The sequence below is a fragment of the Falco punctatus genome (genome assembly GCF_963210335.1).
Source record: "Falco punctatus genome assembly, chromosome: 17".
Lineage (NCBI taxonomy): Eukaryota > Metazoa > Chordata > Aves > Falconiformes > Falconidae > Falco > Falco punctatus.
The window spans coordinates 5,882,229-5,908,942 of NC_137597.1; the positions used below are offsets into that span (position 1 = coordinate 5,882,229).

At 41.7% G+C, this 26,714-nt stretch overlaps 1 protein-coding gene across 4 annotated transcripts in view; it reads left to right on the forward strand.

The window, feature by feature from the left end:
- The window catches only part of SRGAP2 (SLIT-ROBO Rho GTPase activating protein 2), a 110,933-nt gene that overhangs the window by 12,232 nt on the left and 71,987 nt on the right, over positions 1 to 26,714 (forward strand). For all 4 annotated transcript variants that reach the window (XM_080367574.1, XM_080367576.1, XM_080367577.1 and 1 more), the window contains exon 3: positions 25,644 to 25,836. In XM_080367574.1, coding sequence (XP_080223700.1) covers positions 25,644 to 25,836 — 193 coding nt within the window. The remainder of the gene's footprint in view (positions 1 to 25,643; positions 25,837 to 26,714) is intronic.

A 26,714-nucleotide genomic window follows, 5' to 3' on the forward strand; every position in this document is an offset into this window, starting at 1 on the left:
CCTTGGAGCTGACTGTTGGACCCCTTTAGTGTTGATTTTATGTCCTGTGTGGTGTGAAGTCTTGCTACCAATTGCTAAGTTGCCTTTTCTCCCTCCGTGTGCTCTTACCCCATCCAGATTGCCTGTATTTTCTCTGAGGTTGGTTTGGTCTTTTATCAATCCATTTGCTGTTGTTACTGTCCATTATATGATTAATTTCTGCCTGTAATGATAAATTACCCAAAAGTGTAAGAGAAATCCTTTCATTTAGCCCAGTTGTCTCATGCCAAACATTCATATGCATTGTCCTCATACTCAAGAAATTAATCTTTGCTTAGGCTTTAAATCAAATTATTTTCCCCATCCCCATCATAATGAACTTGACAGGAGATAGCTGTGAAGGGCTCCTTGCTTCCATTAACTTCAGCCTTTCATTCTTTCTCCCCAAAAATCTTGGCTAAAAATGCCCCCTCCAAACATGCCCCCGGGGATTCGGGTAGTAGCTTAGTTTCAGGTGATGGATTTGCTTCAGATTTAAAACAAGGGAACAAATTCTGGCACTGGCCTCTCTGGAAAATCCCAATAAGTAAAGCCTTCTTTTATGTCTTGAAAGCAGTGACAGCTGTTGCCAGCAAATGAGAAAGTGGTTTGGTTTTGTTTTGGGGTTTTGTTTTATTTGGAATCTTCCAAGTTATTTTCTGGTTAACATATTCTAAGAGTTGGTCATTCTTGCTGCGATTTATAAATTTGCTTGACTGTTAGCGATTAATTTCTAGTTTGAGCTTAAGGCGCACCCATGGGAGCAGTATTACAGTACTACAGCCTTGGAGAGACGATGCCATCAGTGTTTTGAGAAGGAGCTTGCCATTTGCAGACCAACATGTATGGAGTGGATGAGTATGTATGTTGTTTTTCTGCTGCTGGAGGTTTCTCCAGAAAGCAGCATCTGTAACTTGTGAAGTCCCATAATAAATACTTGCTGTAAGCTGAAAGAGCAGCTATAATTTTCTGGGTACTCTGTTGCCTTTTCCAGCTCACTCGCATCGTTTCAGTGGTTTTATGATTAGGCTTGGTGCAAATAGTTCTCATTCATGCCCCACCCTCTACGAAACCCCGAGCAGCATGGCCAGCTGCTATGGTTGGCAGGAAAGTGCTGCTAATTTGCTGTTACCTTTAGTTTAAGGATTCTGGATCTTGTGAAAGGTTTGCTGCTGGCCTTGCTGTAAGAAGTTATTTATATGTTGACTACTTAAACACATTTAAAGATCTAAAAGATCAGTGTCTTTCCTTTTGAGAAGGAGGTTGCTTTGAGATCTGAGATGGAAAGGTGCATGCAGAGGATGAGAGCTGCATGTATCTATAGGAAAGAGTACGTTGACTTTTTTTGTTTGTTTTTGTTTGAAGTGATCAGTATTCAGCCAGTCTTGCTTGGGCTGTCTGACCTGGAAAGGTTACGCTGCGTTTTCAGCACTACTTTGAATCTTTCACAGTGATAGGAAGAATAAATTGCAACTGTCTGCACTGAAGGCTCTCAGATGTTCAAGGAAAACAGGTTCCTTTTCCTTCCCTGCCTTTTTTTTTTTTTTCTCTTCTACTCCTGTGCCTCTCCTAAAGCTTTAGTTAACAAAACAAATGTCCCCCCAAAGCCTCACTACATGCTTTTAGCTTATGGCAATAATATTAAAATCTGTTGACCATTAACCTTTTGGAGCACAGGTGTTCTAATTTCTTTTACATAGAGTAGTTTTTATCAGATATGTGGAAAGCTTTTATTTTTTTTTATCTGTCAGTGTATGAAGTACTTATTTACTTGGGAGAAGTGAGTTTGTTTTTTAAGTAGCCCAAACAAAATGCCTGTTCTTTTCAATATGCTAAAGAACTATTCAGCTGTATCATAAGTCTCTTGCAGTTCATATTTTATGGCTACATCACTTTTTAAAGTCCTCTTTCACTTCACAACTTAACTCAGGTTTCAGTCTTGAGGTGACCTCTTGCCTATCCAGTGAAAGTGAGAATGTTCATACATAATATTTGTAATTGAGAACTCTTGCATCTTTGGTATTTAAAAAAAAAAAAAAAAAAAAAGCCCAAAAGCTGGGGCTGTCTTTTGGAGAATTCTCCGATTCTGAAACTTCCTGTGGCATATTTTAAGCATTATAGATGTTATTCCTCAGCTACTTTGAAGCTAAATAAAGCGAAGTATTGCTGGGTATAACTGTATTTATAATATGCATGTAATAAGAATTTACTTTTCTCTTTATATTTACTTTCTTTCCAAATAGCTTTATGGGGTTTATGATCATGGAAAGAACATCCAGGCTAAATCAGCTTTTTCACCAGTCTGACAGTGCCGAAGGTTTGTGGGTGCTGTTTTCCCCTTGGGTGAGGAGAGACATCCTCCTGCATTTGGTGCCGTCAATGCAGATCTGCTTTGAGGAGTCTGTGTTCTTTGGGTCGCTGAATTAGGTCTTTGAGCAGATCTTGCACAGTGGAATGGCATTGTGTTTGAAGTAGATGGAAAGTAGGTAAAAAGATTAAATGGTAGTGAATTACTCGAAATGACCTAAATCAAGGTCTCCAGTGAGATTTATGGGATTCAGTTACAGATCTTGAAACATGTTGAGAGAACACTGAACGCTTTTTTTTTTTTTTTTTTTTTTTAAAATGTGTGTCTGGCAGTGCAGCCTGCACGGCTGGAAAGGATGTGCCTTTGCTTTTTAAGAAAAGTTACTTGGACAGAGGAGATAATTGCATAGTGGTTTTACTTTTTTATTTTTTTGTTCGTTTGGTACTTTGGAGGTGACAGAATGACAAATCCCAGCATTGTTTTGAATGAGATGGCTGTGGAGTCAAGAGATGCTCGCTGTTCTGAGTGCAAACAGGGAGCAGGGAATGCAGCTCACCGCTCACGTAAAACTCAGTGGAGTTTACTGTGAGGAACAGTAAAAAACAATTCAGTGAATGAATCAGTTTGTACAATCCTGCATTGGATCGTCAGGTAGCTGAAATGTGTTTATACAATATCACTTCTTTTGACTCCTTTCTCCCTTCTTTTTTCTTCCTCCCTGACTTGTGCCATTGGGAAATGGTTTGGGTAGTAAGTAGGAAATAAACACTCCCCTGAAATTTCCTAACACAAATAAACAGGTTTGCTATTTTTAAGTGCCAGTTTTTATGATTCTTCCAAAGTTCTTCTTGCTCCGCTGGGACTGAGTCTTGAATGAATGTTTTCTTTAAGATTTATTTTTGGGAATTAAAGGCTTATGTGAACTAAAGGGCTGGCAAAGATACTGGATTGCCAGCCCTAAACATCAAATTTATATTTTAAATTTTAAATCTTTTTAAGCTGCCAGGAAGAGAGACCAGTTGAGAACACTGAGAGAGATGCTCATTTCACCGCCTCTTGTGCCGGGGTTTTATCGACACTTGCCTACGTCTGTGAGAAATACTTAGTGTTGAAGCAAGCCTTCGCTGTTCCCACTGAAGTTGAACTTCAGAGCTTTGTGAAGATCTTCAGTTTAAATAACAGAAAGCTTGTGAATGTGAAATGTTTCTCTTGGTGGTAGAGCGAGCAGGAAATGCTTGTCACGGCAGACTGTTTGGGGACTGGTTCCATGTCCTTTTCTTGTGTATGAAGTGCTCGGGTTCCTTGGGGTGGACTCGCTCGGTCCTGGGGGATGTCTTTTTTGTGTTTGTGGGGAAGAGGGGTTGTGCCAGAGCAAACAGAAGAGCCCTTGTGCTGCCGGGACCTTCTCCTTGGTTTTAATGTGTGGTGCTGGGAATTGCCTCTTGCTTTCTGACCCCTTTATTTTGTCCAGCAGGAGAAGGGTCAGGGAGGCTGCTGTGGGGCCCGCTTTTGTCAAAAGCTGCATTTGTGGGATGCTTTCTCAATGCTCCCAAAAGCTGTTAAGCCAGATGAAGGTGTTAATATTGTCAGCTGGGACTAGAATAGACAAGGAGAAAGATACAAAGCATCGGATGTGTTTGAGGAAAGGAAGAGTGTGTGGGGAGTGAATAAAAATCTGCTTTAGCTTGTTGGTAACTGTTCCTTGCCTGGTTCCTTAATGATTTTGTTTTTGATGTGCCTTAGCTTGGTTTGAGGTTAGACTGTTCATACTAAGATGTTTTATAAAATGGATGTTCTCTGCATAGTGGTGACAGTGGCTATGTCTGTTATTACTGATGGCAAATTGGTTAATAACGTGGTTAGTCTAAATAAATGAATAGTGCAGACTGTTTCTTTCATTGCCCAAGTTAATATTTTTATACACCTACGATTAGCTTTTTGCTGTGGGTTTTTTTTGGGAGGTTATTTTTAATTCTTTTGCTCAGCTAGGTGCAGCTTTTTTGCACATGAGTTCTGTAACCATCCATTCAGGCCTTTGGAGAGTTTTAACAGCAAGCAGTGGTTTCTCCCTAGGAGGGCTTAAAAATGAGATTTAATATTACAGGTTCATAGCTTGAACTCTTTTTTGATTTTCCTTTCTTTTTAATCAAGCCAAGCAACTTGTTAATGGCTTAATTGCTGTCATTTTTATTTGGATAGAGGTTAGTTTAACATCTCCTGTTGGCAGGGTTGTTCTAGATAAAGTGAGGAGTCCAGTTAACACAGTAAGCAGAAGAGAGCTGGGTATCAGTGAGTTCACATTTGGGGGCTGGCTTTTTTTATTGTTTGCTAAAGGGTTCCTTAACTATGTTTTCTTTAATGTACTGTTCATATGTAGCAAGCTGTGAATTGGGAATAAGTAAAATTTACTTTAATGAGTGAGAAGTCAGTGTGGATGACTCAACCTTCATCTTTTTTAGGTCCTGATTCAAATTCATTCCCTGTGTGTAGCAATTGAAATGTCACCAAATGTTCACACTGTCGGAAGAGCTGGGAGTGACTCCTGTCTTGCTGATGGGTTGCACCATGCTGCCAAAGGTGGTGGGCTCCCACTCCTCCTGGCAGTTCTGGCAGAGAAGCAGGAGCCTGGATGGAGAGTGGGAGGATGAATCACTTCTCTGCTCTTCTGGACCCAGACTGGAGCTGGGAGGAGCTTTTGGCTCTGCACGGTTGCAGATAGAAGAAGAAATTGTGTCTTGGGCTTTTGCAGATGTCTTAGAGCACTGAGGTTGTGATGGGGCTCCTGGGGCTTAAGTAACATCTTCTTTTTTTTCTAAAGGCTGATATTTCCGTGTCAATTATGAATCAAAAACAAATGTTTATAGAAATAACCAAAGTACGTTGCTTTATTTTGTGAATGGGATATCACTTCATAAATAATTATGAATTCGTGCTGAGATGTGTGCAGTATCGCTAGGCAATGGCATTCACTCCCAGTATGTGCCTACTGGTTTTGATATATTTTGATTTCCTTATAACTGAGGGAGTTCAGCTAGTGTTGTCTTGTTCTTGGAAAGCAGAGGCGCAGCTTCTGATTTCAGCGCCTGTGACTGACTTGCCCTATGATTTTGCCTGATTTACTCAGTACCTGTCATCTTTATTAGTATAGGAATGATGCTGGATCAGAGAGCATAGTGAGATTTTAGTACTTTTATAAACCTTTTCAGGTAACTCGATTAAAAAAAAAAAAAAAAAAAAATTACTGAATTGCTGGCTTATTGCAGGTATACCAGGAGGTAGTGGTTGTAACTGGGATATATTTACTGTATGAGGACAATTCACTGGGCACTATCTCTTCTGTACTTCTCTGTGCCTCCATCTATCGTGGACACTCTTTAAAACCTTAAGGAGGTTGAAAATGGCAGTGGCCTGGATCTAGTAGCAGCCGGGTCCCGTTGGGAAGGTGCTGGCTTACAGAGAAGTGTGGTGTTCTGTGCAGTTTTTCCTACCCACGCTGCTGTACTTTTCTTAGCAGCTTATTTCCTTTACGATTGTTTTTAAATAAGAGATCCACTCTGCACAGCTTAGTTAGTGGGCAGGGTTTTTAAAATCCAGCAATCTCGAAAGACTGCATTAGCTCTACTTCCCATCCAGAGCTGACGTTCAAAGAGAAACTTGCTCGTTTTATACTTTAAATAGCTCTCTGATGGGGAGGCAAAGAGTGAGAGCATACAATGCGGCCAGCCTGGGTCGTGGGGGCTCTGCAGGGCTATTATTAGACGACAATAGCCGGAATGAAAAGCCGTGGACGTTGCCTCACGTTTGGGCCATTGTCTGCAAGCGATGTTTTTAATTGGGAGAGCCAGAGGTCTTTCAGGATGTCCTTCTCTTAACACTCCTCATTGGACACCTCTTGCTATTTTTCTTTGCTGGGGACAGTGGAGGTTATGAAGGAAAATGGCTGCTAAGTGACTGCTTTTAAAGCAGACTTACAAATTCTGCTTGCATGGGATAAGGTTTAAGGCTGTGTAACAGGCTGTATGTTTTTCCCCATTAAGTGCTTGCAAAGTGACAGTTTTTACAAAGAAGAGTAACTGTACGTTCAAAATATGGCTGTCTTGATAAATTTTGTAAATGTTTCCCTTTTCAAAAGGAGGTTTATGCCTGCAAAAGAAAGGCGATGATCTGTGTAAATATTACTCAAAAGCCAAAAACTCCCAGGGCTCCGGGGGAAGCTGATGCAGCTGAGTGGAGTTCATCTTGACCTTGGCTGATGTCAGAAATGAACAGGATTTCTTGGCATTTTGCTGACTCAATCCATTGCTCTGTTTAGGAGTAACAAAACCTTAATTTTTAAGAAACAGGTTTTTTTGACTAAGCAGGTGTAACTTCTTTGCAAGAAAGTAAGCTGTAATCTGGCACAGGTTACTCAAGTTACACATCCACAGATGTGTCTGAGTAAGAGAGAGCCTCCGTTTCAAGGGCATTCAACTTCTGACAACTGCATGGGTCAGGGCAAGAGACAGCACTTAAATATTTATATTGCAAAATAAAATCCAATTTGAAGCTGTAGGTAAAACTACATCATATTTTTAGCAATATGGTCCATGAAGTGACTTTTCCAAGTCTGGTTTCCTGATGCCTTCATCCCTTTACCTTCCCAACCTTTAGAAGAAAAAAGCAGTGGCTACACAAATCGAGCAGCACACTCTGGCATTAGGAGGAGGACAGATTTGCCTTTTATGTAGTCAGATATAGCATTATACCAGAAAAATGTCTTAAAGTTGAACTTTTCCTAGTGCAAACCCTCTGGACATTTTGGATATGCTGAAATGACATTATCTGGCACCTAAGAAACAATCCCAGCTGTCCCACAGCATTGAATGTAATTTTATTATTTGAATATGAGTTTTAATAGCTCTTTATCTGGCTTGTTTACAGAGTGAAATTTTGGTCGGGTTTTCCATCAGCATTGTATCATGCTTTCTTCTGGTTTGGTCCGCAGTCTTGTATAGTTAATAGTATTTTTGAAAGTCAAAGATCAATTACCAAGTTCAGCCTCAAAGAATAATTGGCATGTGTCCACTTTTGGAGATCTGAACATGTCAGACAAGGAACAGTCTTGTCATAAGTCGTTGACGCAGTTTTCGGAAAGAGGGAACCGAAACCTCTTGAGGAAAGGATTTTCTGTTCATTCTATTTTGAGTATATTGAGAAATCAAGGAAAGTACAAACTAGTATTAAAATGTAGATAGCTGTGGTATATGCTGCAGCAAGAATTGGCATTTAGGGTGAAGCGTATGGTGATTGGGAGAGTGTATCCATCAGGCAGTCTGCACCAACAGCCCTTAAATTGTGCTGAAATCCTGGAAGAAATATTGAGCAGAGGAGTGATGGGGCTAAACCATGGCATTGTTCAGCGCAATCTGCAGCGATGGGGATTTGCACTGAAACTCTCCTCTTGGAGGATGGCCATCCTCCATCTTCACTATAAAGTATAGGGGGAGAAATTGTTTCTTTTAAAACTTCGTTTTTAAGTGCGGGGCTTTCGGTAAGCAAGCTGCTGCACGCTTCTGCTTCCAGGGGCTGCTGTCAGCCTCAGCCGTAGGAGAAGCAGCCGCTGTCACCAGCACATTGACTTCCTCTGCAGGCTCTTGAATTTGAGGAAGATAATTTGCATTGCTGAGTGTGTTGCTGATGCAAGCTCCAAATGCGGAGCTGTTTGTTTCAGTCCAGTCCTTCCGTACATCATCTACGAGGATGTGCAGGAGTGCTGCTGAGTGTCACGGTGGCTAAAAATCAAGTTTTTCAAGTTGGACTGAGGTGGAAAGCTGGAATGTATCAGGCTGTCTTCAGGTTGATTGGCTTGACTGCCTCCCCATGCAATGGGTCCTTAGGTACACTGTAGGAGGAGGTTAAAAGCTGGACATCCTGATCTTGAGGAGGTTTTGCACTTCTGGCTTGCAGTGTAGGTTACTTGTAAGTAGGAATGCTGCAACGATTAATGAGATAAGCTTAAGGCATCAGTGTGATGGTATTCCCAGTCCAACATAGAGTAAACTTCCAGCCATGCTGTGGGACAGCTAAATGTAATGTCAGCAGCTGTCCTGAACACAGTGCTGTTAAATGCAGGGGATTTTCTTTCAGTTCTTTTTAGTCTGCCCTGTCTGCAGACACAGGAAGAGGAACAAGGGAGAATGCAAGGTTAGGGACGGGAGTCTTAGTTGTTGTACTCCCTAAATACGGGACGGGGCAGGGGGTAGGTGTTTGCCCTGCAGGGAAATGGGCTGTTGCCATGTTGGTACACGCGACACTTTACACTTGTGTTCTTGCTTCCTTTGCAATGATACAGCAGTATCACTAATTTCCCTTCACTGCATTTCTTAGTGTCTTTTTTCCTCTTGCTGGATGTTTAATAGCAAAAATACACTTTGATTTATCCTTTTTTCTCTCTGTTTTCTTCTACATGATGTCCTTTTGCCTTTCCCGAAGCTCAACCTCAGCTTCCCCCTAGTATTAACTTAACAGCACACTGCTGGAATTTATCAAACAAAAAACCCTGGGGTTTTTAAAACAATGTAATACATAAGACCAAGACAGAGTGTCTGCTTTGCTTCTCTTAAGCTTTATTTTTTGGAGTTGTAGTAGTGTATGTAATTCAGAACTGTAAAGTTTGCTGGCTGACTACTCACTCTTTCTGAAGAGCATCCGTACTGGCTCACTTGCCCTGTAATCAGTTTTCTTCAGGCAAATAAGCTGATTGCATCCAGTTTTTTTTAAACATAATTTTATTCCTTTTTAATTACAGCATCCTCTGCAGATGTTGGAGTGTCATAAAAATGAAATGTGGAAACAAATGGGAAGTTGTCATGGCTTGCTCCAAATTTGAGGCTGTAATTAAGCTGTCAGGGGGAGTAGTGGAAAGTTAGGCTGACTTTATCTCTGTGTCCTTTGGCAAATGACGTATGGACTCATTAATGGGAAAGGCAAATGTGAAACTCAACTGTATTCAGTGGTTTGTCTGTATAAGTGCATCTGCTTTGGCAGATAAAGGATGAAACCTACCCTGGATAATCAAACCTAAGAACTAAGTTTTTATTTAGTAGCTGGAACGATTGCTGTCAGGGGAAATAGAGGCAGAAATGAGCAAGAATACCGGGGGTCTGCATCTTTCTTCGTTCTGGCTGGTAAGAAGAAACAGTGGCACGATATTGGTGTTGGGAGATAGCTGGTGTAATTTAGAAAAGCAGCTGGTGACGATGGGTTGGTGGGTCCAGAATTGCTTCTACATGGCAATGGCTTAAGGGAAATGGGGAACCGATTCTTACAGCAAATGGTGACCTGATCCTTTAATGTCTTTTAAGACACTGTAGGACTGCTGGCTCCCTTTAACCCCCAGTGCATTACCTGCTCTTGGGTTTTATATCTGAAAATGTTGAAATGCAAAAAGATAAGTCGTAAGTGGATCCCCAAAGGATACACGTTTCCTACCCTCTGTCTGCTTTCAAAGATTTTCTGGCAGTCTCCAACATGTTCAACAGATCATTTTGTGTAATCCTGTCTGGCAATTTATTTCAAGATGTTGGGGTTTTTTTAAAGCTCTTGTCTGAATGTTTTGTCCAGATGGTTTCAGTGCGAGTCAGACTGTAAGGTACAGTGTCTTGCTTTGATAAGGTTACTCGTTCTGTTCAGATAGTTGATGGCTTTATAGCAGTAAAAGAACAGGTCTCCCATGTTAATGGGAAATTACCATTCATTCTCTTGAAAACGAAAATAGGACCAGGGCATCTGAAGCTTTCACTGCTCATTTCCCACTGTAAGTTATTCTGATGTTCCTGTGAAAGTGTTGGATTTTAAATGGTGATAAGAAATCCATCTGTCCTGGCTCTTTGCAGGAGTCTCTCTTTATGATAACAGTTCACCACTATGAGATTTACAAATGTCAGTCGCAGCTTCATGGCATTAATGATTTATACATTTAATAAGCAATAAAAGGAAATGAAATGTCTTGTATTGATAATCCATAATTCAAGGGTGTCAATAACTGGATTTCCTAATTTACCTGAGGTGTTGTCAGCATATAATTCAAATTTAAATAAATTTTATTGAAAGTTACACAGGTAACTTTATCCATGGAGATTTTACTACACCATTATTTCCTTGCTCCATATCATTAAGACAGTATTATTCATAGCCCTTCCTGACACAGGCTTTTGTTAAGTATGTATATTTCCCAGAAAAACCCAAACCAAACCCCCACAAAACCAAACAAAATGCTCCACCATCTCTGGAATTTTAATGAGACTGAGAAGCATGGATATTCCTGGGCTGCTTAAATCTCTGGATAAACTGGCATGCCACTGAAAGACCTTTCCTTTCTCTGTATTGAAGTGGTTTTTTCAAAGGAAGGATGGAGAGATGTCTTGAAGTAACCTGAATTCACACTGAAACTGAGAATGACCGGCCCACAAAACAGTTGGCGCTTAGAAGCCTCCTAGCTACTCCTAGTATTTCTGTGCTGGGCTGGTTGGTTGGTTTATTTGGGTGTGTTGTTTTAAGTCACTGGTAAATGAACCAACATAAACATTCCTTGTAGCGAGGCTGGCGGAAGAGCCGATGCTGAATGCTTTGCTCCTGGCTTCCATGTTGACTTTGGCTGGTGCCGCACGGCGCTGGTTCAGGGGCTCCTTTTGGCAGATCGCTGGAGCTTCAAATAGTCTGGGTAAATAAGTCACACCCAGCATCTGAATTGCTACAGTGAATGGGTTACGTGTGCTTTGGTTTCCTCCTGTCCAAATGGCTCTAATAAATCTTAAAATTTAAAACATTTTTTTTGGGGGGGTGTTTTCTGGGTACTGAATTATTTTTGCGGAGTTGCATTAAGTAAATGAAAAGTGAAGAGTTGCTAATAAGGGCTTGGGTAGAGCTCGAGCTGTACGGAGGAGACATGATACGGCACTTTTCCTGCCGGGATCGGTCTGCATGGAAAAACAAAAAAATTCTGAACTCACTATTGTCTTTTGGGCATCCAATTCAAAAAGGAAGAAAAAGAGCTGTAGTGCAGACCTTTAGGATGTTCAAACCACCAAAGGTAAACTGGTGAGGTCAGATACTGGGGACTGGAAGGAGAAGCACTTGGCCAGGCATGGAAACTACTTAGGTGCAGCACAGTGGTCAGGAGAGGTTCCAGTGCTTGCAAGTGTGAGGGGAAGCCAGGACATGAACCCGGAGATAGTCCAAGAGTTACAGCCAAGGCAATTTTTTTCTGCTCTTTCGGTGAAATACATCAGCACTGCTGCGACTCCCGGTCATGCCCATCTCCCTGCTGCCAGCTGAGGCTCGGAGGCAGATCTCTGGGCAGAGGGTCCGGTTTATCAGACATTCTTACACCCTCCTGTGTCTCTGCCTATTGGCAGCAGAAGCTAAAGTCCACCCGATGTCAGCAGAAGAGTAAAGCTCCCGGCTGCACGCTCTTCTGTTGGGGATGCTGGAGCAGAGCCTCCCTGCCGGTGCTCCCCCTCCTCCTGCTTTGAGGCGTACGGAACACACACGTTTCTCTCCCACTTTTGCACCAAAGGGCTTTCACTTCCTGCCTCCGGGAAATGTGTGCAGCTCTCAGTTTGTGCTCTGGTTTCTGCTTAGAGGGAAGAGCTTTCTGATATTGATAGGCACTGAAGGACTTCAGTTTCCTAATGTGTTTTTTAAAGAGTGATCATTTTTGTTATCTAGGGGCTGAATTTTTCTAGAAGCGTCAAATCATGCACAGCTTTAACTTCTGTGCAGCTTTCAAGTATTTCTGACATTTTCTCTGATTTTGCCCAGTCTTTCAAATGCTTGTTGAGAGCAGGATTGTTTCCTTCCCTCTGTCCCCATTTCCATCTGTTTGATAAAAAGGCTCCTTTTCACTCGTGAGAAGTGGAAGGAAATGACACTGGACAACATTCCGCTTTTCGGTGAACATGTACTTGGTGTCTGTGGTACAGGATGCTTGATTTCAGGGAATTCTTTATCGATTCTGTTATCTAATTAGTACTGGGAATTCAGATTAGTGCCTGCTTTTGTGTTTCGTACTCTGGCTTCAACTGATTCAAAGTTATATATATTTAAAAAATGGGGTTTTCTTTTGACTATTAGTCATATTTCTATGTGATCATCTTAATGAATGGCTGCAATTTGTGTGGTGGGTTGCATCTGTGTTTCTTTGGAAAAAGGTTTTTCTGGGAAGTAGGTTGTTTTCCCCAGAGGGGTTGGGGGGGAGCAGAGAAGAAACAAATTTTCAGATTAAGATTTTAGTTTCATTTTTACTGTAGAAGTTACCTATTGTGCAGAAACTAGGTAGAACCTCATGTCTTCCAAACAGTGTATGTGGTATTGTTTGCTGTTACTGAACTTTGGGTGATTTATTGTAAAAGTTGGAGCCATATAAATGATTTCTAAATGTTGAAGCGTACGTGCATGTGTGTGTAAAAAGAAGGACCTGATTTTTGGTGTCACCTTTCTGACAAAGGTACATGGAAAATAAGCATCTCCTTGTTCCTGATCTGGTCTGAGCTGCACTGATTAATGGGTGTTGCTGTAGCCGACAATGAACTGATAGAAAAATGATGATTCACGTAATTTGAGCTTTGCAGGCTCAGTCAAATACTCATTTACCTCTTCACAAGAGGTGCTATAAAGTAAAATGTAAGCTCCTTTAAAGACAGCAGTCCTTCACTTACACAGCTGAATATTTATAACTACAGGAATGACTTCTATGTTTCTTATGATCGTATAGGAAAAGCCTGCTTGGGATACCTTTGCTTTCATCGAGTATTTCTGGTGTAAACTTCTTACGAATGTGAACAAAGCCAGAACACAACAGGAAGACTGGGACAAAACTTTTTAACATAAACTTTTTTTTTGTGGTTTTAAATTATGCTTATATATGAATTAAAAACAATGCTCCAATTTGATTTCTTATGTAAACATGATTTCTTACGTTAAGACTGACTTATCGTAAGTTCTTATACCAGTTTAGAGAGGCTTTACTTTGATTTTGTGTGATGGTTTTGGTTTAATGGCAGGTGTTAGTTATTACAGTGGGGAAAATAAGAGGCTGCTGTGGTGGAAACTAGCTACAGTCATCAGTGTCCGCTGGTACCGCGGGCATAACTTGGACCTTTTTGATCTTGTTGACATCATCTGTGAAATGTCTGTAATGATGCTTGTTATTCACCTCTCCTGGAATGTTTATGGTTAATTAGTAGTTCTCAAAACCTCCCAGAAACACACACGGCAGTGTCTCTGCTGGGACTGACAGGGAGGCAGTGACAACTCGATCAGGCTGCTGAAATATATTTGACTCACCTTGTTGACTTCTTTGGACAGTTGTCTGTCTTCTCGATGGACTGAGAGCCTTACTTGGTGTTCCAGCAGGAAGGGAAACGGGAAGGAGGAGGGCTGCAGAGATCCTTCATGGTTCACTTGTACAAGTCTCCGGGCTGCTGGCCTGCAGCGGGCTCGGGTGGTCGCTGGGTTATTCGTGACCGACCAGGTGGGTCTGTCCCCGGTGCGATGTGACAGGTCAGCCAGGAGCACATCCAGCCTCGCGTCTCCTGGGGACCCTCAGCAGCAGGAGCTGGGAGGTGTGCAAGGAGGTGGGAGGGTTTCAGATCTAATGTCTGCGTTTGGATGGCGGCAGCTCCGAAGCGGGTTTATCTAAGTGAGACTGAGGACCGGGACGGGAAGGCATTGGCGGCACCAGGGCACAGTGTTCATTTCCATGGCAGCTTCAGGATGCCTGTGGAATAGTGGTGCTAACCAAAGGTTATCTTCTGCTGTTGCATAGTTACTGGATTTTAAAATGAAGCCTCACCCTGTTCACTTTTTTATCTGTAAAAAATTCCAGGTCAGTTGATGCTGTTTTTTTTTTTTAAATATCTGCTTAAATACAAAGCAAGGATCAAAATCATTGATGCAATTAAAAAACCAAACTCATATTTATCTGTCTTTCCCCTAGCTGCCTAAGACAGCCAGGGAATTTGGCAGTCTACTGGAAGTGATTCTGAAATCTAATTCACTGTGCTGTGCTCAAGAAGTGTTTATATGTCCCTTTTTGTTTCTCTTCATTTATTTCTTGATCATTTATGCTTGTTAACGTGTTAGTTACCAAAGAGGAGAGGGAGGAGAAGAAATCTGACATGAAATTAAATTAGGCACCAGCATTAATCATTCAGTATGTATCTCTAAATATATGACATAATTCACCAAAGGATTTTTGTTTGATTGAAGAGATTAAAACACAGAGGTCGTAAATTGCCACTTTTGTTCTAGCAATTTTATTGATTTGGAAAATACGCTTGATGTTACTTTGCATGAAATACTTATGTCTAATAGTGTAACTATCAGGTCTTACAAATTGGGAAGAAGTAATAATTTTTAAGATTAATAACTTCTTTTGGGTTCTTGCATCCCAGTATCTTTCAGCACTTCCAAACTTTACTTAACCTTTGGGGCACCCTTGACAGAGAAATGGAAAATGATGATGTCAAATGAACTAAGCTTTTTGCAGTAGGACCAAAGGCAGCTGGGAGTTGGGTCTGGGGAATTTGGTCCGTCTGGACGGTTTTCCTAAGGAAACAATTAGCGCTGTGGAGGACTTCGTGCGGCTGTGTGTGTATGGATGCTACTTTCACATCTATAGATCTTTCTGTGTGTGGATGCATATGAATGTAGTAGTCTAGTGATGTATAGTGAGTTTAATTTGGGATTCCTGAAGTGAATTGAGGCAGTAAGAACGTACAGCAGATGCCAGAAATAATGATCACATTACACGTTTCTGATGAATAATTCAATTCAGTTTAGTACTGTTCCACCATTAAAATAAACCCCTCACAATATTTGACATAATGCAGCTGAAACACTTCAGGGGAGAAAAAAAAAAACCTGTAGGTGAGAGGAAGCAGTTGTTTCACTTCTGTTTTAATCACCGCTAGCAGAGGAAATCTTAATGCTTAGAATGAAGACATATGTAAAGTCTGGGGCTGGAGCTGTGGTTATTAAAAAGCTCCTCGATGTTGTGTGGCAGGGGAGCAGGCTTCAGGATGGACAGGGGTTGTGATGGGCTGCTGTGGGGCTGCAAAGAAACTAGCTCTAAAATCAGCCAGGAAAGCACAGCAGAGACTAGTAGAAAACACAGCTGGGAAGAATGTGCCAGAAATATTTTTTAAAATGAGAAGGGGGGGTGGGGTGGGGGTGGGGAATCCTCACTCTAAAGTCCACCTTTCTGAATTATGGTACTCATAGATTTTTGGGAAAAAAAAAAAAAAAAAACAGACCTCCACCTATTTTTGAGCTCTTCTTGAAAAAAGTTCTGCCACTGTCACTCAAGGGGTGTGTTTGGGGAGTGGGAGGTGAATGTTACTGATGGATGCTGTTTAGGCTTGACTCCTATTAAACACAGAGCTCTCATGTCGGGTATCCTGAGTAGCTTTAAAAATGGAGAAAGCGAGACACAGGCTTAATTATTTGTTAAAGGTGTAGGAGTGTTTGGAATGGAGTTGAGTTGTCCTGCTTGGACAATAAGAGGTAGTGGCACTGTAGGTACCCAAGATTGCCTATGAAGGTGGGTGTATAATAGCCTGAAACAGAGTTGCAGAAATTAAGAGTAGAGAGTTTCTCTCTTAACATCTGGTGTCAGGTAAGTTAGTGGCATAGACAAAAGCTGGTTCTTCATCAACTCGGCAAAATAGAGGTAACCAGCCCCACTTTGTCTTTTGTTACATCTGAACTAAAACTAAAGGTAATGCTGATAATTCTGCATTTTAAAATCCACTTTTCCAGTTTTTTGGGGTGGGTTTTTTTTGGTGTGTTTTGTGTAAAGCAGAGGAGAAGTGCTAGCATCCTGCAGAATGACGAAACGCGGAATGATCCTCCATCTCTTGCTTCGTGGTGATTTCGGGACATAGTTCTAGCTGCTTGTTGTTGTTCTGGCTTTTTTCAGTAAGGAATGGTTTTCCACACTGCTTTCTGTGGATGCTCTTGATAGCATCAAGAAATGAATCAATGGTCCTGTGTGGAGGTGTCCTGCAGCCCTCATCTTGCAGAGGGCTGGGGTGTTTCTGGACGGTGGGGCAAGAGCCGGTGCACCCTGCGCTGGCGGCGCTCAGCTGGGTCAGCCCCATCTTAACTCTGCTTTTGTCTCACGGACCTGTTCTGCTGTCTCTTCCTGATGGATTTCCATTCTAGAATAAATAGACATTTATGTTGAAAGCATGTGCCAGCCTCTCCCTTTGCAAAGGAATTTAACTTCCTTTGTGCACTGTGAAACACTGCAGTACAACATTCTTCATTCAAATCTCCTCCTGTTTTCAAATGAAGAGCCATGAGTACCTGGCTCCCTCCCTCTCTCCACGCCCAGGCGGCTCATTGCTTGTAAATGAATTAACATGGTTTCTGAAGGGTGTTTCTGTACATTTCCCACACTTTTCAGTCAGTCTGTTTAATTCTTACTCTCTGATGCTGCATGGGGAAGACCAGGATCGATTGCTGCTCATCAGCTATCCCTGAACTTGATTTTTTTCATTCCTTCATAACTTTTTTTGTGACGTTTAAAATGTTATAGTGGTGCCAGTAGCATGCTGGACATCTGGAAATGGAGGGTGGTTGGCGTGACAGGGGTGATCCTGGGGCTGCTGGGGGAGCAGGAGTTAAGCTTTGGTTCCTTGGCACATGAGCGCCTTGTGCAATACCTAGTGGAGATCCCGACTCCTGTCCTCTCCCAGAAAGGAACCAGAAACTTACATTTTAGTGGTAGCCATCCTTGGTTTTGTGAGAAATTGGGAGTAACTTGATTGAAAATGCATCCAAGATGTGCTTAGCTTTATTCCTTACTGCATTTATTGCCTGTCGTTGCCTTCCTATAACTGGGAGCCCAAGGCCAGGCTCCTTGCACTGCTAACTACCTTTTTTTTGTAATTAACACAATGCTGTTTGAGGAGAGAATCTCATATTTCTGGGAGAATGGTTTGAGTGGTCAGTGGGAGAGTGTGATGAAAAATGCCTGGTCTGGTGCTTCAGGGAGACTTGGTTTGCCTTGGGCCAGAAGCAGAAGGGGCATTTAAAGCAGGCAAAAAAACCCCCCTTGCATTGGTTCACCAAATTTTTGGCCATTTATGTAGTGTTGGCTTCATCACCCTGCATGAGAGGAAGCCATTGAAATAACTATTAAAATGTTGTTTGGAGAACAAACTATTTCAGGTTGCTCAGTGGGCCCAAAGCAATTTCTGCTTCCCCAAGAGCACAGGCGCTCGGGACACTTTTTACCAGAGGCTACGGGGAGTTTGTCAGCCCCAACTATTTTCTGAGTATTTGAAAATGTGAACTGGGGTGTGTGTGTATGGCTTTTGATTAACGCTAATAGCCCATGTGTCAAAATGAGTTTTAATTTGTTTATTATAGAAATCCATGCTGCAGACCAGTGATAAAATGTAGTTTTACTACTTGCTCGTAGTATTTTATCCAGCGTTTATTAAGTGGGAATGTGTAAACAAAAGTTTGTGTGAGGTTTGGTTTGTGTGTGTTTTTGGTTTTTTTTTTTTTTTTTTTTTTGCTTGATGTCATCTGGGGGAAACCTTTAACTGAGCACAGACAATCCTAAAATAGCTGTGAAACTTCCTGTAGGCAGAAGTAGTTGCAATGCTCCTGCTGCTTGCATGCAGGTTTTGGATTTTCACTCACTTGAAATGAATCGATACACTTTTATTTGTTTTGAATAAACAGTTGGAGAACCTTAAAATATAATAATGCCCCATGTACTTCCACATGTTACCGTTTATCAGAGTTTGTATGTGTACTATGGACTAGTTACAAAGACGAGGACTTTGCTTGTGCACACAGGGGGAGTTAGCTATGCTCTGCTATTAGAATTGGAGCAGTGAATTCCTGCACAGGGTAATTTAACCTGGATTCTGTTTTTAAACATCCTCCCCGAAAAGTCAACAGCATGGACTGTGTTTTGATAATAGCAAAGGAGACACTCATGGCTATTTCATTAAGAAAAAAAAATCTGACTATTTAATTTGAATTCTGTGTGAATTAAATGCCTTGGCAACTTTATGCAATTAAACATGTTGACAATTTCAAGCATTTGCTTAAAAGCTTTGCAGATCTGAAGCCTTGCATCAGTTTGCCGTCTGTGAATTGCAAATGAGTGTTTATGGGTATGGAAAACCAATGTATAGGCTTGCTGTGTTCAATGGGATTCTGGTTGAAGGGTGCTTAAAGCTGCAAAATTTCCAAGCTACCAGTTGTAATGGAGGCGTTGCACAACTGTAATAAATGCAGAAAGCATTGGCTGCCTTGCTCCTGTGACACTTTTGTTGTGCCTAGAAAAGCTGGTAGACCCAAGTAATTCGCTATGCAAATGTATTATGATGTAGATACAGAAATAGGAGATGTGTCCTCAGTACTTCGCTGAGGCTAGCCTTAATTTTTCACTTTTAAGCGAGTCTTGCATCCTCTTCTTTTACTTCGCTAATTCAAAACTTCAAGCACTCATCTTACACCTCAAAACATTTTATCAATCTGTATTAGAAAAAACTTCAGCTACTAACACCTGCAGTTCTGGTTATGTATTTATAACTATAAAGGGATTTATGTCAATGTGTATTACCCAATGCTAGTATTTCTCAAATAGGTAAGGTATATCCTGTTTTTTAAAGAAAAATATACCTTTTCCAGGGCATTCAGTTTCTGGCAGGATTGTGAACCTGAATCTCACTCCTGGCTCTAGTTATACACAAAAGACTGTATTTTTTCCTCTTATAGCATTTTCACTTCAAAGCCTAGTTTTTAAATTACCAGGGAGGTTTTTAAGGCTCTGAGTGACCAACAGCTTTCAGCTAGCAGCGCAGTTTGTTCCGTGAAGTTCTTCCTGTTACTGTATAAAGGCTTTTCTAAGTCATTAAACCTCCCAGCCATAGGTTGTTGGGCTGTTGTCTGTCATTTGTTACAGCCCTATTTGTAGTCGTGTACCAAAAAAAATACTGAGGCTATTTTCACAAAACTACAAAGTCTTTCACTTTTGGACTACAGCCTTTCTTATATGTGACGGTAGAAGAAATGTGGACAATTCTTAGCAATCAGTAACGTGCTGGGAATATGTAAAAATCTGTAATCCAAAGCATTTTCTAAACTTTATTTATACATTTCTGTGGGTTTAACTTTTACTGGAAGCTGTAGTGTTGGTTGGTTTTAATTTTTTGAAACTGAAAGAGCGTTAAGGTCAACCTAAACTGTAATCTTAAAGGTTTGCAAAGTGAGGCAGGTGGGCGCCAGTGCCACTGATGCTATCTTTCTCTGATGTTCAGCACCCGAGTGCGTGGCAGCTTCCAGCAGATGGGGATTGAAGAAACTGGTCACAGACAAAGCACAAGATCTAAAATTACTGCTCCGATTTTCTTTGTGAAGTGGAGATTTTGCTCCTGTTGGACTGCTTTGTCTTTCTTAGGCTACTCAGCAGCACGAGAGATAAAACTGTCTTAGAGCTGCACGTGCAATTTAATGCTTGATGTCTTCCAGTCCTTCTACACAATCGCTTCTTGTGTACAGGGGTGGGGGTCCTGAAAAGTCAGGGGTAACTGAGCTACATGCAAAGGCTTTGAATCTGCTGACTTCCACCTTGCTGTTCACGGTTTGGTTCAGTTTTACCTTGATTTTGACCTGCCTCCTGCTTGTACTAGACTTACGTGGCATTAACACGGGAGGAGGACCGCTCCTCACAAAGCGGCCGTGGGGGACCACTGAGTCAAGGCGAGAGCACGGATGGGTTTTGAGTTCAGCTCTGCCAGTTGGAGCGGATTTGTGTGGGTGAGAGGATTGCTCTTTAATCTGGGCGGGAGCTGGGGGTTGGTGGTTCTGTTTTGTTGTCATCCCACTCCTTTCCCAAGCTTGTCATCTTTTTATACAGCATGGCATTTGGGGTAGGGGTGGGAACATCTTGAGAAAGCTCCAGTGCAGATACGTGGAGATGTAGCTAGATACTGAAAAGCAGCTCGGGCTGCTTGTGTCTTCTCCTGGTACTCTGTGCTGTGCAGGCTGTGATTCACCGTGTTGCTATCCAGTTGGAGCAGTTAAAGCTTATCGCTGGGAAGAGTTGAAACCCTGCCTAAGGAAGTGATCCTGCTTGGAGCAGGAACGTTGCTTAGAGTGCGTGAGTTGACTGGGCAAGGAGGTCTCCTGGGTCCAAGTTCATTCTTCTAGCTTTATACATGACCTACCAAAGAATGAACAAGTTGGTACAGAAATTTCTTTGTTTCTGTACTTCCAACCTTAGTTTATAGGGTGCTTAAGGCTAAAAAAAATCATTTTGGTAAATTCTTTTTCAGAAGCTGAACATTGCGTGCTGTAAAAGAGCCAGGTATGGTTCCGGTCAGAGTGTCTATATCTGTCTGCTCTGGCAATAATGGTTTTATGATAGTGCAGGTTCTTGCCAGGAGCTTTGCAGAAACCCTCTCCTGTTCAGTGTAGTTTGAGAAGCCCCCACTGTTCAGTAGAGGTCCATGATTGCACTGCTAGTCTTATTTGCTCAAGTGTGAAAAGTAATTTTTTTTTTTTAAATTATTAAACTAAGGATAGCCTACTGTTGTTTACTGGATCCTTCCCAAGATTGTAGGGTAGGAGTGTTTTGGGACCTTACACTTATCCCGTAACTAGCCACCTAGATACTCACTAGCAGGCTTTTTCAAGCAGGAACAATCGGTTAATGAAGATCATCCAGTTTTTTTAAAGATATGACCAGGTATGGTGGTAGGTTAAAAATGTAGCATATCTCTTAACTTACCTATAATAGAAACTACTGGTGATGACCTTTCCATGGAAGTATTAAGAGACACCATCACTTAAATACCAGCATTTTATTTGGGGACGGTTACCTTCATATCGCTTGTGCCTATCAATACTCTATATGCTTCAGAATTTAAAAAGGAAAAAAAAATATCAAATAGATTAGAAATGTTGAGAACGACAGGTGTGACTACAGTACAGAATGTAAAAGATCCTTCCTTACAGTTTGAATTCATTAATAACTGGGCATGCCTGCTGAGTGCCGCAGGGAATGTGGAAAAGGTAGTTGCAGAAAGGGTAAAAGTAAAATTATGCAACTGTCTAGCATTATACAATACTCTGTCCCTCTGTGACCTAGGTGACTTTGTGATCTGGTGATAAAATGAATAAATGGTTTGTTTTAAACCGATGGAAAACTTTCCTCTTGGTACTAGGACGTTTTGATTTTTGTAGTCAGCCACGTGAGCTTGAAATATAATAGAAAGGATTTTGCAATACAGGGTAGGGCTTGGTGTGAGAATAAGAATACCTGGTGCTCAATCCTAATTTCTGCTGCAGGTACCTTGACCTTGAATTAAACGTGTTTATTTACCTTCAGGCACTTGAAGCGTTGGCAGGAGGAGCACAGTCTTCAGGAGGCTGTTCCTTGTCTTGAATGATCACAGTGGGTGGGATCTCCAAGGTCTACAAGTGTTAGAAAAGGAAAGGAGGTGGAAAGCTTTTTGGTGTTTTAAGTGGCTGTTAACCTAATAACCTGTGTAAATTAAAAGATGCAAAAGCAGTGAATTCAAAATTAAAGTGGTTGTTGTGACTGCAGACATAAAAAGGTCCCATGTAATATGGTGACCCGTGGGTTAGAGCACACACAGCTTCTGGCTCTGCCATGGTGCATTCTCAGAGTAAGTCCGGGGAAAAAATATCTTTTGCTTGTGTAAGCAATGGGAAAACAAGCAGACACTTTATACTCCAGAAAGCCCAGTAAGCCTCAGGAAATTCCTGCATTCTTGATTTTATTTTGTGGCAAAGTACTGTGTAGTGTGTTTTTGAAAGATGAGCAAGGTTGCCCTTCTCCAGCCCAGCGCCGCAGACTCGATAAGCTGGAGCTGAATAGCTTATTGTTCCCCTGCGGGCAGCCCGATCAGCTGTCACTGTTCCCCTCAAAAAACACTGAGTTTATTTATAAAGAAAAAGTGCCGATATCACATTTCTTACTAAAGGAAAAGGTTACCAGTTCTTGTGGCTGTTTAGCAGGAGAGCTGTGTGTGAAGTATCCCACCTTGAGAGCCAAAAACTTGAGCTTTGTCGTAATTTTATAATTAAAATGCATGTGATGTGGTTATCTTCTAGTTTTTGAGAAATACTGGGGTTTTTTGAAGTGGTGCTTTTGATCCTGGAGCTAGTTTCTTGATCAAGAATGTCAGAGTTTGCCATTGTCACCCTTGTAAAAGATCCATCGGTTGTAGCACAGGGAAGGGTGGGTGGCCACACCATTACATGTCTGAGCTGTATCTCATATATTCTCTTCCTACCCCACTCCTCTTTTTAAACATCCATGCTAATAGGGTAGCTGACTTTTTCAGAAAAAAAAATGTGCAGATCATCAAGCCCTAAATGCACAAACAGATATATCACACACAAGGAAGAGATTGGCTGCCTTTGAATTCTGTGCCTCTTTCTTTATCTGCTTAGCAGAAAATGACAAATCTGCTCAAGTATTTTCTTCGTGGGATACCTTTTCATGGGTCTAGGAAATAAGCCATAGCTTGTTAAAATAATGTCTTTGCCCAGGGACTTCTGAAAAGGTCATAGAGTTGTTTCCATGTTGGGACCATCCCTTTTGTTGAGGAAGGGGTGGAGGAGAAGACACAAAGGGAGGAAGAGTTCTCTAATAATCCTTGCCTTGAAGGATGTTCTTTCTTGAATGTCAGACCTGCAGGTGAGTGTCAGCTTAAGGACTAGGCAGACTGATTCACTGCAGCAAGGAAACACTACGGTACTCTGCATTTTGGTGCTGCTATCGTCTAGCTACCTCACCTTCTTTTCTGTATGAAAGTCTTAATGACAAAGCTGCGGGCAGAATGGGGTTGTCTTGTTTGCATTGCACGTGACTAAACCTGTTGCTGGTGTAGAATTTTGCAAATTCCATTAGTAGTTTGGGGACTGAGCTGAATGGAGATGTATATAGCATATGTTGAGCATCAACAGCAAATTTTTAAATAAGTGCTAGCAGATCTAATGTGTTTAAGTATTCATTCTTTCCCCGTGCAACTCCCAGCCCCTGCTGATCCTGAAATACTATTGCTAGCTGGAACTGAGCAAACACAGAAATCCCACAGACTTGCAAGAAATGCAGGACGCAGGTGTTACCTAGCGCTGCTCACACCTCCCTGTGCCACCTTCCCTGCGGACTGAGGGTTGTGCCCTTGTGAGCGCGGTAGGGTAGAGGTTCCTTGTAGCTTCCTCAGGGTTTGTTTCTCCAGCCAGCCCTGGCAGGAGGACCAGATGGTGCTGGTCGCTGCCTAGGGGTGAACCTGCACCCTTCCAGCTGCAGCCACCCGGACTGGAGGGGAAAGCGTAGCCTGGGCTTCCCTGGACCCAGAGAAATGGGCGTGCTGAAGTGGTTTTGATTAAAGAAGTATGTGGACAACTCAAGCCTGGGTATTTTCTTGTAGTTGTGTTTCCTGATGAAGAGACAGAAGTTTTCAGTTTTCTAACATTCTCTCCTGAGAAAAAAAATAAACTTGACTAGCTTTGCCCACATGTCACAGTTTTGCCTGCTCTTGTTTTGTTCTGTATTATGACCTTGCTGCCTGTATTTTCTCTGCACAATAAGCTACAGAAGCCTCTGAGTACTGCAGTCTCAAAGAAGTGATACTACCAAATTAAAGTGCTAATCAAGGTCATTGATTGAAAACCCACATTTTCACAGTTTTGTTGTGGTTTTTTTTGGTTTGTTTTTTTTTTGTTTTGTTTTTTGTTTTTTTGGCAAGCCTAACTAGGAGCCGTATTTGTATACACGTGTTTTGGGTTTTGGAGTCCCTAAAATAAAGATGCGTGCTTTCTTCATTGCAAATCCTGGCCCCCCTGAAACTGTTTGTTCCCGCAGATGTGAGCACAATTCAAGGCAACTGATACTCATAGAGCATGGCAAGAGTAAAGCGCTCAGAGGTCCAGATGGTACGCTTTTTCTGGGCAAAGGGACAAGCGTACTGAGGAGGCCAAGCTAGCCTCTGTTATTATGTATCTCAGGAATTAGCAATGAAGTAGTTGATTAAAAAATTGCATTTGGAAAATTATACCAGTCTTCAGTTGTGGTGACAAAGTTGAGGGTGCCTGCAGTTGCAACGCATAGATACAAAGCTGTGCATGCGGAAGATCCGAATGTTACTGATTTTATTGCCAATTCTGAATGCAGCTTGGAACAACACGTCTCTGAAAACCTTTGTGAAGAGCAGCAATAACAGTCAAACAGTAGCAGGCATCTCTAAAATTTGAGTGCTCAAAGACCTTTAGATGAAAGTGCATATTTTATTGTTTTCATGTTGAGTTTATTGCCTGTATAAAAGCCAAATAACCTCTACTAGCTGCATCACGGAATATTTCTGCATTTTTAGACTGACTGACACACTTCTGCTGTGTTTTCTTGTCCTGTTTGACCATGAGCAAGTCATTACAATATTGTTCCTCAAATTCAGCATCAGTAAGAAGAGGAGAATACCCTGGCTTGAAGGGCTAATCTGAGAAGTTTTCATATTTGTAAAATGCTTGAAAAGCGTAAAATACTGTGTTAATACAAACAGATATCTTCAGTAATTTTGCATAATATTAACACCTGTATCTGTGTACTTTATGGATCCTTTAGATGTATGCCACTTGCATATATTTTAAAAAGAAAAATAGTCTTCCTGGAGATAATTCATTCCCTAATGGGAAGCGCTATCATGTTGGCTCTCCGAAGGTCTGGCTTTATCTGTTTCAATGGCTAGGTTTATAAATGAGAGCTGCACAGCTGGAGAGTCAGTAACTAACTGAATAATCTGAAATTGGTGCCTTTGGGGAGTGCCCCAGTATGTGCAATGTCTTGTTTCTGCATCAAGAGTAGTCTGCAAAGGAATTTTACAGAAATTCCCTGAAGTGATTTTCTGAGCTGACATGGGGTATTGCAGCATACAGCCCTTTTTCCAGACTGAGATTCAGTACATTTTTAGGCAGTGACCACTTCTTCTTGATGCCAAAAATGCACTCGACACTTGTAATTGATGCACTCTTCAGCAGTAAAGCTTTGCTTGTAGGTCTGTGTGCTGGATTGCAGGTTTGTGGATGGCTTTCCTGCGACCGGTGCATCCGAGATGCAACTGCAATCATTGTCTGCTGCAGATACGGTTAATCATAATGGAGCTTTGCTGACATAGTACGAATGAGGGAACGTATTTTTAACTGTATTTGACTGGAGAATTTTTATGGTGTTTTCTTTAACGGGATTTTGTTTAATCTTCAGTGCTTTTATTTGTTACAGAGATCCGTGCCCAATTGGTAGAGCAGCTGAAATGCCTTGACCAGCAGTGTGAGCTTCGCGTCCAGTTACTGCAGGACTTGCAGGATTTCTTCCGCAAGAAGGCAGAAATTGAGATGGATTACTCAAGGAATTTGGAGAAGTTGGCTGAGAGATTCCTGGCTAAAACTAGGAGCACCAAAGACCAGCAATTCAAGTAGAGTATTTGCCTTTGGTTTTGCCCTTTTCCCCCTGTAGATGTGGTTATAAGGGTAGGAATGTAAAAAAGAGACGATATGGTGAATGTAGGTACCAGCACTGTTGTGCATGTCGGAATAAAACGTGTCCCAAGTTTGTGTTAAACACAGAACCTGTTTCATGTTTTTACATAGCATGGTTGGTAACTTCATTTCAGTAATTCTTGGCAGGTCGTATGTTGTCAATAGGGAATGGAATGGTAAAAATTGGCACATCTAAAAGGTGTAATTTTCTTGGGAAGGTGGGCAAAGCTGTACACCAGATTTGACAGACAAAGCCAGGATTTCCTTCAGTGTCAGGGGCTTTGGTCTGTTTTCTTAAGGGTATCTGTTTCTAATCAGTTATGTGCTGTGATCTGCCATTGCAGCCCTCTGTTTTCAATATCCTACACATACTCAGTGCAGGGTTTGAGTGTTGTATCTCTGCTGCTATCACTTCAAAACAGTAGAGAAGTAAGGCCAATAGTATTTCCAAATAGAGCTGTGCTCTGTGTGTGATCCCTAGCTGATGGGACTCAACTAAAATTTAAAGATGTCCTTATTGACAATCAATCGTCTCACCTGCTTGAAACATTATTTACAGGTAGGTCTGACAATCCTGCTTTGGTTGTTCCCCGCTTAGCTGCTTGAGTTGGGATGACTAATGCATATGGAACGTGGTTTCATGGATTCAAAGCCGCCCGATTTACTACTGACTCCTGCCTGGAGGAAAGGATGCAGGTGCTTTTCCCAGGAAGGGGAATGCAGGACAGGACCGCTGGGTGAAGAAGGGCCTGGTGCAGGCTGTGTGGCATGGAGACAGCATCTTAGCGAGTAGGTGGCCAGCATAAAGCCACAG